Genomic DNA, 15,078 nt, shown 5'->3' with positions numbered 1-15,078 from the left:
AGCATCCATTGTTCCATTTGACATGACAGTTTGACCATAGAATAGCCGAACTGTGATCCGTTGTTCTCTGCTTTGACATAGACAGCGAACAGGGATGTATTTAACACATTTTAAATAAAAAAAAAAATTTGATTTATTAAATTTAATAAGGTATGAGAAAATTAATATTTAAAAAAATAATAAGTAAATTATTTATTTTAAATATTATTTTGGGGTATTGTGACAATTGGGGTTTATAGAAAATAATTTATAAGTTATATACTACATAATATTAGATATTTGGTTGTTTTAAATAAGTTATATACTAGAGAATTTTATAAAAATATATTTATGTGAGGGCATTTTAAGAAATTAGTGCATAGGCAACCAAAAATACTCTCGAAGTGACAGATAGAAATTAAGAATTATAAGGAATATAAAGTGGGGTTATAATAATATATTGTTTGAAATGTGTATTTTATTAAATTAGAGTGTTAGTTACTAATTTGAATGTTTATTCTGATCTGAAAAGCCTAAATGTCAACAAAATTATCAATGGAACATTAACGAATTCTCCAGAGTGCAGAGTGTGACCATTGTTTACGGTCGAACATTCTGGAATAATGATTATGTCGGTGGATGGAACAGATATTTTTTCGAGAACATCCATATAGAAGTAATGGAACAAATTGGAACATGATCTCTTGCCAGATGATTCTGGAATATCCAAAAAGATATAAATACCCGTGATTTGGATTCAAGATGGCAGTTTTTTAGTCAGAAGTCAGGCCAGTTCATTATGAAAGTTAGTAGACACATTTAGTTAGTGAATAGTGAAGTAAATTGTTCAGAATTTTCAAGAAGTCAGTCAGAAAAGTTTAGTAAGAAATATGAAAGTTAGTTGGAGTCAGTGAATCAGGTACAAATAGTCAAATTGTTTAATATAGTGAGTTAAATGAAGATTAAAAATTATGCATATAATTTAATGCACATTTATAATTATACACAAATAATTATTGAAGATAAAAAAAGGTATATTGGAAGAAATTAAATTATATTATGGTTGGAGATTAGTATAAATCAACTTATAATAATTGGATATTGGTATATTGAAAAGAAGAATAAGTATAAATGCTGTTTGCTGGTTTGGTTGGTGGTGTATAAATGCTGGTGAAGAAAACTATATCTTAAATTGGTAGAAGCTGATAATTGGAAAAAGTAATTTCACAAAAAACAAGGATAACTGAAGTACGAAGACATTCAGTGGTGATTAGAATCTATATAGTGGAAAACAGTTCATTTAGGCATTCAGTGAAAGAAAGGTACAAAATTTTGTTAATATAATTTAGTTAGTGTCATAACAATTTCAATTTTAAAGATAGTTTGTTTAAATTTTACATTGTCTATAGAATTTAATTAGTTTTATAAGAATATCAATTTAAAGATAGTTTATTTTAAATTTACATTGGCTAGGTTAGATATATATGTGTGTTTCATAATAGTTATAATAAAGATAATTTAAAAAAGTACTTACAAACTAATTCTTTGAGAACCGCGATAAAAACCCTATATATTATTAAAATACTCATTGTTCATCATTCAAACAAAAAACACATCATATATATATATATATATATATATATATATATATATATATATATATATATATATATATATATATATATATATAACTTTTTTACCCTAATTATACCCCAAAATAATAATATTTATAAACTGTACAACTGATTGTAGCGAAAGGCGTATAAGGAACAAAAATCTCTTTTTGCTGATTTAAAAACAGCCAAACCAACTGTTGCAAATTTAAACGATATGAGATATTTAGAGCTAATAATCAAGGAAACTCTAAGATTATACCCTTCTGTACCGTACATAGGACGAGAATTATCTGAAGATGTGGAGTATGGTAAGTTTTTTCTACTTTGTCAAAATAATCATATGAGACATGGGTTTTAATAATAAGTTAATAAGAAATTAGAGATGGAGGAGAAGTTATAGATGTAGAACTTTATACAGTTGTATTCTGGCCTATTTAGCTACAAAACAATGTAAAACATTCAAATAGAGTAAATAAGGAGCGAACTATTATAGGCGACTGTAAAAAATATTATGTGTTAAATAGATTAATGTTTCATCAACTTTCAATACGTTTACATAGTTTTAAGTATTTTAAGTGCACATATTATATATATATATATATATATATATATATATATATATATATATATATATATATATATATATATATATATATATATATATATATATATATATATATATATATATATATATATATAGGTTACCAATCGCAGATTAGTTAAAAAGTCAATTTAATAAATAATATTGGAGAAATCTGCAATCAAAATCTCAATCTGTATTAATTGTACAGCCTAACGTTTTTCTGAATGTTGATTCATTTCTTCAAGGCTGATATAAAGAAAATATTGTTAGCCATAATATATCCCATGCAAAATGTTTATGTTATGTATTACCAATACGCTAAATTGTAGAGCTAAGGTCTTTAGTTAAGAAAAAGAAAGTTAAAAATGATATGTCAAAAAGCATATCTCTTCGTGTTAAAAATAAAAAACGAACACAACACTGTATCCAAGCCATAAATTTCTAGAGAATCACCACTTTCTGAATAAACAACTTCTCTTTTTCATCGTCACTACTTAATTTTGATTGTTTTTTGAATGTATTCCTCGAAGATTTTATCGTAATTTTTAATAACTGTAGGTGTTCTAAATAGATTTTAGTTGTTATCACCTTAGCAATATCTATTCTTTTCCTCTAACTTTGTTTTAGCTTCGGAGAAGATTACACTCTTGCTAGTAAAACGTTCTCCCAAAGTGCAACAGAAGTTGATGCAATGCAATTCTGGCTTTCTGTAGTAGAGCTGCAAGAGTTTGTACATAGGATCAGAGTTTGCTTACCCGTAGAACGTTGCTCGTCAGTGATAGTGTCAGAAATGTTTTTCTCTTCAGCAAATTGTTTTAACTTTTCAGGATTAAACTTTTTTTTACAAATAGGATCTCGATTTATAGGAAAAAGACTTGTATTTTTTTAGTTTTCGTTAAGTCGTTCACCACAACAGGTTCTCGAATACTGCACCAAGCTTCTCCCAAAAGTTTAAAAATTCCAAACCCCCACTTATTTATAGTTTTTATCTGAGAAACCAAAATGTATTTATCTTCTTTAAAAAGGACAGTTTTACCACCTCCAGTCACACCTGTTTAAAGAGAATTGTTTAAAGAGAATTTAATTTTTTTAAATTAAAATCTAATAGGTACTTACGACCATGCCGCTGGTCTACCTTTCCACCCATTCAAGTTTAATCCAAGTATTACATCTTACATCTCTTATTGCCAGTTCTAATTCTTTTTGTAAATACCTACTTTCGACACCACGGTTGATAGCCTTTTTTATATATTTTCTTGGAATTTTTATATCCAAAGAATAAGTTGTAAACAAACTAAAATATAAACTCTTGGAATCACACGTGCCCCAGTATCGTCGTCCACAGTTGCAAGTATCACGTGTCATGTCAGGTTAATTGTGGACCCTTCTCAATTACCAAATGATTCTTCTCATCCTCCGGTTATCGAGCACTAGATGGCGCCTCAAGTTTCTTTCAGAAGCATGTATTAAAAATTAGCACTGCTTCTGTACAATGTCGCCAAAAGTGACCAATCACGACGCAGATTGTCACTCTGGCCGGCCAATCACAAACAGTGATATTAACTGCGTTGTCATTGGCCTCCCGACGGAAGATTGCTGCGAATTTGCAAATACGAAGTGTATAAAAAGGCAGCACAATTTCCGATCAGGATCTCACACCAGAAAGAAAACAAAACACCAGAGAGAAAACACTTCAAAAAACATCAACAACGTACAATGAAGATAGTTCGTAGCTCATGACACTCGTGGACAATCGCAACGTACAGCGTGGACCCAGTTAATTTTAAGTAGATAATTTATTATATTAATATGAACGAACTCTGATTTTATGCTTCAGGCATCCTACAAAAAAATTCAAAAAACAACAAAAAACGGCTTCGGTGACCAAAAAAAATCAAAAAACTACTATCAAAAACCGGCGCAAGTCACAAAAAAATATTAACAAAACCATTAAAAACCCGGGCACGTAGGGCCCAACCCCTTGAGCATCAAGTCGCAAAACTGAGCCTAGCTCAGAGCGGAGACTTGAGGCCCAAGTAAGCAATTATAGTTCGCGGATAAGCCACATTAAGATAACAGGAATATAGCGACAATGCGTTGTCCTGAGTTTTGAATTTGGTTAGGAAACCATCTTGGGGTTTTATTACCCAAGACCTCAACATGAAGAGCATTTGGCTGATAGTTGTGCCCCTATCGCACATCAGAGTGCTATAGGGGGGAAAGGGATGGTCTGGAGCATTGGAGAGCGGTGGAGTGGTCCTGTTTTTACTCGAGTTAATACACATCGTTCCAATGAATTGTTACACCCGAACGTAATTCTTAGGGGTAAACATTTCTCACAGGCTGGGTTTAATTAAATTGGCAGCTTGCTTGCGATCGGGATCTAGTAGTCTTACACTACTAGCCCCGCTAGACCTTGTTGGCCGAATGCCATTTGAAAATTCAAGTCCGAACGCTTTTTACAGTGAATACGAACGAAGTCTTTTTGACTACGAAGCATTCACTAAAATGTGTAGGAGCCGGACTAGCGACTGTTGGTCATTCTTTGGTCGAGGTGAAGAAAAGTTTAATAGTAAACTTGTCACCTCACGAAAGAAACTGTCAACTCTGCGGATAGGAAAGACAGGTTGCCTTATACCTATCTTAGATAGTGCCGAACTGGCACAGTGTTCCGCTGGTCCACTGATGGTTAGGAGTGAATTAAAGGCCCCTAGTGGACTTAGAATCATTCCTCCCTGTGACCGAGCCAAAGTCGCACTTTGCCCTTAGTCACTTTCTAGACGGAAATAATCAACGTCTTTACAAGACATAAGATTGTTTCCTCGGGAGGTAACGTGCGAGATGTAACACCAACATTAGAGTCGCCACCCCGACGGTGTTCTTACACACCTTGTGGGGTGTATGCTCGACCGCACGTCGAAACGTAAAGGACTGGCAATCTTAAGCGTACACCGTAATTAGAATACTCATATTTAATACTGTAAGAAAATAATACACAGTAAGTAAAGAACTCTCGAACTGTTAAGTATTCTAAATTGTCGGTGGGCTTTTGAGAACTACAGAGCTACCAGTTAACTTCACATTAAGTGTGGTTCGGGTACACACCACTACCAAGAGGTTAAGGATGGAATCGAAAAACCTTCGATCCTCCTCTAGAGCGGCGGTCGCAGACCATTCAGATACGGAGAATACTTCCGTAGATGCTACGGCCGTACAACAATTTACCTAAATAAAAACATGACTTTTTTATGTCTGACTCTTAGTTGCTAACTAAATTTTTGTTTTGATACCCGAATGTCTCAAGAATTTGTCACTAGTTACTACAAGAGATATTAAACAAGCATGTACTGTAAACTTTATAATATCTTGTTAATTAAAAAAAACATTAATACATATGATGTATACTTATTTTATTTTTTAGACGGAAAAGTATTACCAAAGGGACTTAATGTAGTATTATTTACCTTCGCAGTCCATCGGGATCCAGAATACTTTCCAGATCCGTTAAAATTTGATCCTCAGAGATTTGAAGATACACGTGGAACAAACCCTTATATCTATACTCCGTTTAGTGCAGGGCCCAGAAATTGCATTGGTATTTATGTTTGATATTTATTTTTATAAAATATGAATGTACAAATCTCTAGTTTTGATAGTTATGCACAAAAAATAACACCTTGAGTACATGATACTCTGATATCTTCAGTAAAGACTAGTCACAGTTTTGATGTTTTTAGTCTTATTTGATAAAGAAACATCCAAAATTTTTGTATATTGGTCTGTCATCTGAGAGAGATAAGGTTAAGAGAAATATATAAGGGGTTAGAAGAAAGCCTATTATCCGTTACGGTAATAACATTTGTTGTCTCTTCAGGTTCTAAAAAACCTGTACTATATATTTTTGGCGTTAATGAATAATTGTCTTGTAGTTTTAGTAAATATGTTTAGCACTTTTCTTTGCATTTTCGCATAATCTACATGTTATTTCATCTACTTTGTATATTTTATACAAAGGATATCTAGGTGAGCGGTATGCTTGTGATTCAGACTTCTAATGATCATAGAGCAGTTTTATGTAGCAAGCAGAAGGCTGTAAGGCCTTGGCTATCTGCTGGAATATTTACCTAATAGACTACACTTAACAGTATTTACCCATTTTTGGACTATGCGGACATACGGTATATGAATGTTTGTACTTAGAACTGCAGAATGGGTCTGATGCAATTAAAGAAGCATTAACACCTTGTTTGGAAAGACTATCAGAAATAGCTTCTACGAGTTCATACGTTGTAGATTTCAAACTTTTAAGTGTAGTTTGCTTATATGTGCAATATATATTTTGGATAAATTGAGACACTTTTAAAATACTCTTGAGCATCTTTTATTTGCATTAAGCCCAATTTATACGCCTCCTGTAGCTTTGCGTAACAATCTAATAGGCGACAGCATATATTGCGATTTGTATAGTATTATTTTGTATTAACCAATTCGTTTACGATGAAATTTTCAAAATCTTTTCAGAAACTATAAAGTAATAATGGCTAATTAATACGTTTTTTATTAAGAATATTTTCGAGATATTTTACTTTACTTTATAATAACGGACATGGATTAGTCCAGATGGTAGTATCAAAAATAGATTGTAGGATAACAAACAGAAAAGAAATAATCAAAAACATCGAAGTTCTCAACAAATTTTCAAAAGGAAACGACCACAGATTAATCCTATTAAATATACTATTAAATGTCAAATTGTAAAGAACAAAGATGATTTTAAAAACAAGTAAAAAGAAATGGGTTCCCCCAGAAAACAACGACCTGTATGAAGATACACTAACCAGACATATACAAGACTTGCAAGATGAAATAGAAGATGTAGATCAAGCAAATAATGGCATAATGAAGGCTCTAAAAGAAACGGAAAGGAACTGTCCGACCGTTCTGACCTATAAAGAAAAACTAAGCGAGCTAATAGGTAAAAAAGACAGCTGACGGTAAAATAAGGCTTTAACTACACAACAATAAAGAAAATAAAGATATCCACCGGTCAATCCGAAAAGACGTAAGAAAAAACAATACAAGAGAAATAACTAAAATAATTCAAGAAAACAAAAGTTTAAAAGTTTTGAGGAGAAGTACGAACAACATAGGAAACAAAAATATGTACAAAATAAAAAACAAAGATGGAAACATTACTACTGATACAACCAAAATCCTTGGGGTTTTGGAATCCTTTTATCGCGAAATGTATGAGAGCACCTACGAAAGGCAAGATCAGCCTCTGCCCAAAATCACAAACCAGTAATCAGAATTAATGCCAGAAATAACTTCATACGAAATCAAAACGGCACTTTTAGAAATGAAAAATAATAAATCTTTGGCGATGAAGGAGTAGTGATCGTAGCGATCAAACTAGGTAGAAACAAAAAAATTCAGGCTTTAGCCAAGCTTTTCACCAAATGCATCTACCAAGGAAAAACTCCTTCTCAATGGAATAATGCAGTCATCACTTTATTACATAAGCAAGGAGACATAACAGATTTAAAAAACTACTGTCCTATCAGTTTGCTTTCATACATATATACAATTTTTACAAAAATTATCAAATAAAAAAACTGGACGCTAAATTAGACTTCAATTAGCCTAGAGAACAAGCTGGATTTAGATCAGGATACAGTACTAACGACCACTTACTAGTGATAAGAAACCTGATAGAGAAGTCTGCAGAATACAACAAACCATTGGCACTGATATTTGTCGAATACGAGAAAGCATTCGATACCACAAGCCCTCAGAAAATGTTAAAAGCATTGACAGAATGCCGATTAGACCATAGCTACACTAACGTAATCAAATATATCTACCAAAATTCCACAGCTAGCTTAAGACTATCTAAACAAGAAACAAATAAATTCTAAATACAGCGAGGAGTACGGCAACGAGACACAGTCTCTCCAAAGCTATTCACGACGCTTTTAGAACATACTTGTAAGAAGGCACACCTGAACGAGCATGGTATCAACATAAATAAAGAGAAGCTTACTCATTTGAGATTTGCAGATGACATCGTTAGGGTGAAGAAGATGTAGATCAAGCAAATAATGGCATAATGAAGGTTCTAAAAGAAACGGAAAGGAACTGTCCGACCATTCTGACCTATAAAGAAAAACTAAGCGAGCTTCTTCTTCTTCTTCTTCTTCAGTGCCTTATCCGGTCCGGATGTTGGCGATCATCAAGGCTATCATGGTTTTGTTGACTGCTCTGCGAAACAGCTCCGCTGAGGTCATCCCAAACCATTGTCGGAGATTTTTCAACCACGAGATACGACGGCGTCCCGGTCCTCTTCTGCCAAATACTTTACCCTGCATAACAAGTTGAAGAATTCGATATTTTTCTTCGTTCCGCATCACGTGGCCGAGGTACTCAAGCTTGCGTTGTTTAATTAAATTAAGCACTTCTTTTTCTTTTGTCATGCGCTGTAGGACCTCAACGTTGGTGACATGGTCCACATAAGATATTTTTAGTATCCTTCTGTATAGCGAGCTAATAGGTAAAAAAAGACAGCTGACGGAAAAATACGGCTCCATCTACACAAAAATGAAGACATTAAATACAGATATCCACCGGTCAATCTAAAAAGACGTAAGAGAAAACAATACAAGAGAAATAATTAAAATAATTCAAGAAAACAAAAGTTTAAAAGTTTTGAGGAGATGTACGAACAACATAGGAAACAAAAATATGTACAAAATAAAAAACAAAGATGGAAACATTACTACTGATAGAACCAAAATCCTTGAGGTTGTCGAATCCTTTTATCGCAAAATGTATGAGAGCACCTACGAAAGGCAAGATCAGCCTCTGCCCAAAATCACAAACCAGTAATCAGAATTAATGCCAGAAATAACTTCATACGAAATCAAAACGGCACTTTTAGAAATGAAAAATAATAAATCTTTGGCGATGAAGGAGTAGTGATCGTAGCGATCAAACTAGGTAGAAACAAAAAAATTCAGGCTTTAGCCAAGCTTTTCACCAAATGCATCTACCAAGGAAAAACTCCTTCTCAATGGAATAATGCAGTCATCACTTTATTACATAAGCAAGGAGACATAACAGATTTAAAAAACTACTGTCCTATCAGTTTGCTTTCATACATATATACAATTTTTACAAAAATTATCAAATAAAAAAACTGGACGCTAAATTAGACTTCAATTAGCCTAGAGAACAAGCTGGATTTAGATCAGGATACAGTACTAACGACCACTTACTAGTGATAAGAAACCTGATAGAGAAGTCTGCAGAATACAACAAACCATTGGCACTGATATTTGTCAAATACGAGAAAGCATTCGATACCACAAGCCATCAGAAAATGTTAAAAGCATTGACAGAATGCCGATTAGGCCATAGCTACACTAACGTAATTAAATATATCTACCAAAATTCCACAGCTAGCTTAAGACTATCTAACCAAGAAACAAATAAATTCTGAATACAGCGAGGAGTACGGCAAGGAGACACAGTCTCTCCAAAGCTATTCACGACGCTTTTAGAACATACTCGTAAGAAGGCACATCTGAACGAGCATGGTTTTAACATAAATAAAGAGAAGCATACTCATTTGAGATTTGCAGATGACATCGTTAGGGTGAAAAAGATGTAGATCAAGCAAATAATGGCATAATGAAGGCTCTAAAAGAAACGGAAAGGAACTGTCCGACCATTCTGACCTATAAAGAAAAACTAAGCGAGCGAATAGGTAAAAAAAGACAGCTGACGGAAAAATACGGCTCCGACTACAAAAAAATGAAGACATTAAATAAAGATATCCACCGGTCAATCCAAAAAGACGTAAGAGAAAACAATACAAGAGAAATAACTAAAATAATTCAAGAAAACAAAAGTTTAAAAGTTTTAAGGAGAAGTACGAACAACATAGGAAACAAAAATATGTACAAAATAAAAAACAAAGATGGAAACATTACTACTGATTGAACCAAAATCCTTGAGGTTGTCGAATCCTTTTATCGTGAAATGTATGAGAGCACCTACGAAAGGCAAGATCAGCCTCTGCCCAAAATCACAAACCAATGATCAGAATTAGTGCCAGAAATAACTTCATACGAAAACAAAACGGCACTTTTAGGAATAAAAAAATAACAAATCTTTGGCGATGACGGAGTAGTGATCGAAGCGATCAAACTAGGTAGAAACAAAAAAATCCAGTCTTTAGCCAAGCTTTTCACCAAATGCATCTACCAAGGAAAAACTCCTTCTCAATGGAATAATGCAGTCATCACTTTATTACATAAGCCAGGAGACATATCAGATTTAAAAAACTACTGTCCTATCAGTTTGCTTTCATACAAATATACACTTTTTACAAAAATTATCAAAAAAAAGACTGGACGCTAAATTAGACTTCTATTAGCCTAGAGAACAAGCTGGATTTAGATCAGGATACAGTACTAACGACCACTTACTAGTGATAAGAAACCTGATAGAGAAGTCTGCAGAATACAACAAACCATTGGCACTGATATTTGTCGAATACGAGAAAGCATTCGATACCACAAGCCATCAGAAAATGTTAAAAGCATTGACAGAATGCCGATTAGGCCATAGCTTCTTCTTCTTCTCGTGCCATTCCTAGCGGAGATTGGAAATCATCATGGCCACTGCGACTTTGTTAGCAGCGCGCCCAAAAAGTTCAATCGAACTACACCCGAACCATTCACGTAGATTACGAAGCCACGATATTTTTCTTCTTCCCACACTTCTTTTGCCCTTAATTTTGCCCTGCATATTTCTTAAAAGTTCGTACTTTTCACCTCTCACAATGTGCCCCAAGTATTTCATCTTTCTATAGCTTCTATAGGCCATAGCTACACTAACGTAATCAAATATATCTACCAAAATGCCACAGCTAGCTTAAGACTATCTAAACAGGAAACAAATAAATTATGAATACAGCGAGAAGTACGGCAAGGAGACACAGTCTCTCCAAAGCTATTCACGACGCTTTTAGAACATATTTGTAAGAAGGCACATCTGAACGAGCATGGTATCAACATAAATAAAGAGAAGCTTACTCATTTGAGATTTGCAGATAACATCGTCCTTATAGCCGATCTTATGGATGATGCAATAATAATGTTTGAAAAATTAAATCACGCTTCCTTGGAGGTCGAACGAAAGATTAATATGAACAAGACGCAAATAATGACTAATCTACTCATAGGCCTTTAAAGAAAAATCTTTGACCAATGTGTGTTACCTATACTCGCGTATGGAGCGAAAATATTAATACTCACAAAAAAGGTAGTTAGTAAGATTCGCGTGACTCAGATGGCTATGGAGCGCCAAATGTTGGCGAATCCCAAACGAAGAACTACGTCGTAGAACAAAAACAATAGACGATATCGAAAAAATCGCCTCGTTTAAATGGAATTGGGCAGGAGACGTCACCAGATTATCAGATAACCCATGAACAAAACGTATTTTAAAGTGGAGACCAACGCAAGAAGCAATAAGGAGCAGAGGATGCCCACCAACTAGATGGACTGACGACCTGAAGCGTGTTAGCAATAACTGGATGCAAGTCGCACAAGACAGAGAGAGATGGAAACCTATATCCAGCTGTGGACGCATAGAGATTAATGATGAATGAATTGTTCTCTTTTATATGTATTTTGTTGTTACCTTAGACCTTTAGACAATGTTTAAGACTCTTAAATATTGTACCAGTTTTTCCCATACAAGTGAGTCTTTGTGGGTTTTGAAACTATGGTTTCACTTTTGGCTAGGTCATTTTGTTTTATCAACCCAGCGCAGCATAAATAATTATTGTATAGTTATATTGAACTAAACAATATATCGGTTTAAATTTCAGAGCCTATGGTCCATCCCAAGAATCTTTATTAGATTAGAAACGATAAAGTAATAATGGCTAATTAATACATACGTTTTTTATCAGGAATAATTTCGAGATATTTTACCTTATTTTATAATAATGGTATTGTTCTCTTCTGTAATTACAGCCTCCGAATTATGTTTTTTAAATATATATCCATAATTTTATCAGTACAGTAAAGCTGGTAATAGGGCATGACTTTAACCGTAGGTTTTTAAATTTAGCATTAATCTATGCCTTTAAATCCAGCTTTACTATTTTGTCCAAAATCTCTTTTAATGCTACCAGTATTCCACTCAAAAATATCTACAAAGTTTGGGGCAGCATTCCCGTTCTTATTGTTATTAATGTCTGTTTATAGGATGACCAATTTTACCCTGTGATTGTTTCGCCAGTTTTATCAGTTTTATTTAGTAACTTTATCTAAAACTTACATTAGTGTACGCTTCTAGAATAATTTTCTCAGACTACACCTGTTAGATCCTTTGTCTTTCGGTTTAACTCTTTCTGGTTTCTGTGATTTTTTAAAAGATTTTGGTACCTGCTGTTAAATGTAATTTGAATTATGACGTTATTTCAGTAGCTACCTAAACCTTTGCCTTAATTCACTGCTTTTTATGGTTTTCCGGATGTATTTCGGTTCTTACTGAAACTCACTATATTATGGTCTAGTATGCTATAAAACCTATAAACTTACTTATTTAAAGGATTTATTTATTATAGATTTAATTTTATTCCATCATGGGCTAAAAAATAAATGATGATTTTGACCGAAGCTCACAGCCTAAAAGAAGGCTATTTAAGTTAGGATGACGCCTTATAACCTGAGTCCCCTTCGTAGTGACTCCTAGCCAAAGTTCCACTACTCACTTAAGGGAGATTTTTTGTGTAGTTTCAGTTTACTTGGTGGGCCAATTAAAGCGAGCCATCACATCGGTGCGCATTTTCTCATCAACCACAAACTTAAAGATACACGGAAGCATTGTAGTGGCATCATTCGACAAACTCCAGATCTAGAACTTACCCTTCCCTTGTCATGAGTCTTTTTTAGCTTCAGCGATCAGCGATCACGACCGAATACAAAGCGTCCCTCCACTAAGAAAATTGTGGAGGGGCTGTCGAAGCAATTTTGATGTAGTTGATCGGCAGTGGAATCCGACACGGGAGCAGTTCTTAGCTAGTCCGTCATAGCCAACTTACATAACCTACGACCAAGACGAATCTGAGCCCCTACAGCAACGTCAAAATTCCACTACTATTTCGAAGAAGAGGTGAAATTTTACTGCTCCTCCTATTATTAGAAGAATTTTAATTGTAAATGACAATACGAATTAAAAAAGTCACTTCGCATGCAATTATCATTTATGAAACGTAACCATAAGTTAGCAACAGGTGTGATGCTGGACGACGTGTTTTAATTCGCAGGTCTCTTACTTATCGAACATTTGTCATTGGTTGACAGTTAGTCAGGTGTCAGATATTTGCAGAATTTTGGTTCTAATCCTGCAAGACATTGTATTTATTAATACCTGTCTATATATTAACAAAATAATTTTATCCATTGTATGTTTTTCCTTTCGATTAAATATTTCTTTCCCCCATAAGGATGAAGACAAATTACCGTCAAGTGTTTTCTTTATCCGATGACTATGTTTTTATTGAGGTAATTGGTGTTAAGACTTTTATGTTTTCTGTTTTACTTTACTGATGTTTATCAAAATTTAAATAACGTCTGACTCTCCATGCTTAATTTTTCAGGTCAAAAGTTTGCTATGCTAGAAATGAAGAGTACGATATCAAAAGTAATAAGAAACTTTGAGCTATATCCTTCAACGTGTCAAAAGAAATTGCAGTTATCTCCAGAAACAATCCTTGTGTCAAAGAATGGAGTTTGTATATCTTTGAAAAATAGGCCGTAGTCGGATTAACTGGAATGTAAGCTTTTAATTTTTTGTTGAGTAAATAAATTTTAATTAATTTAACTATTTTTTTAACGGCCTATATATTTAAAGGCCTTAAATGGAAATTAGAAATGAGTTTTATGAATAATTCGGCGAGGTGATTAAAGTAAAAAGACAAGAATATCAGTTTTATTCATATCTCATATGAATAAAATAGGTGGTAAAAGTCAGCATAAAGAAAGTTTAACGACAATGGCAAAACAAAACCTTAAGATTGCTAGTACCCAATTTGATAATAAATATGTACATAAAATAACTTGGATCTCTCCTGGCGGGAAAAGAAGAAATTAAATAGACCATGTTCTCCTTGAGAAAAAAAAAACAGAATAGATCAGTAACTGATTGCATAAGATACAAGGGGCCAGATGCCGACAGTGACCATATATTGGTACACTTCAGCAATAAAATGACAAGCAGCCAAGAAAAAGAAAACAATTGAAAAAAACCAAGTAGAGCAGCTCCAATATATATAGAGGTAGCAAAAATAATAGAGAAGGAAATAAACCAGAAATTTGGAAGATTCACAACGGGGAACCTAGAGGAGAAATTGGAATTAATAAAAACAGGCATGATACAAGCGGCAGACCTCAGCATTGGCAAAGCAGAAAAAGAAAAAAGGACTGCAAAAGAATCCTAGCACAAAGGAACAACGCAAAACTGAAAAACATTAGAACTGGTACAGAAAAAGTAAAGAGCATTATAAAACTAAAAGTAGAGAATCTAAACGATTATGTAGACAAAAGAAAAGAAAATTACTGGAAAAACAACTAGAAATAATAAAAGACATCTATGTTCAAAAAGACATTTTTATATAAAGACATAAAAAAGACACGAGTGATATAAAATAAAAGAACAATATTTTGCAGAAATAAATATGGTATGTTACTAGGAGACAAGATAGACAAATTAAACAGACGTTAGAGTATTTTGATAAATTATTAAACGAAAAAAGCCAAACAGGAATAGAAATACAACAATAAATACAGGGAACAGAACAATAACAAACACACGAACCGACAG

The 15,078-nt window shown here is 33.6% G+C and overlaps 1 protein-coding gene across 1 annotated transcript in view; it reads left to right on the top strand.

Moving 5' to 3' along the window:
• The window catches only part of LOC140452320 (cytochrome P450 4d2-like), a 101,880-nt gene extending 87,800 nt beyond the window's left edge, over positions 1 to 14,080 (top strand). Inside the window, exons 6-8 of the mRNA XM_072546507.1 lie at positions 1,732 to 1,903; positions 5,600 to 5,773; positions 13,856 to 14,080. Of these exons, the coding sequence (XP_072402608.1) occupies positions 1,732 to 1,903; positions 5,600 to 5,773; positions 13,856 to 14,016 (507 nt within the window). The 3' untranslated portion in view covers positions 14,017 to 14,080. The remainder of the gene's footprint in view (positions 1 to 1,731; positions 1,904 to 5,599; positions 5,774 to 13,855) is intronic.
• Positions 14,081 to 15,078: the final 998 nt, after the last annotated feature.

This window comes from Diabrotica undecimpunctata, chromosome 1, assembly GCF_040954645.1.
Source record: "Diabrotica undecimpunctata isolate CICGRU chromosome 1, icDiaUnde3, whole genome shotgun sequence".
Lineage (NCBI taxonomy): Eukaryota > Metazoa > Arthropoda > Insecta > Coleoptera > Chrysomelidae > Diabrotica > Diabrotica undecimpunctata.
This window is presented reverse-complemented; position numbering and strand designations above follow the sequence as displayed.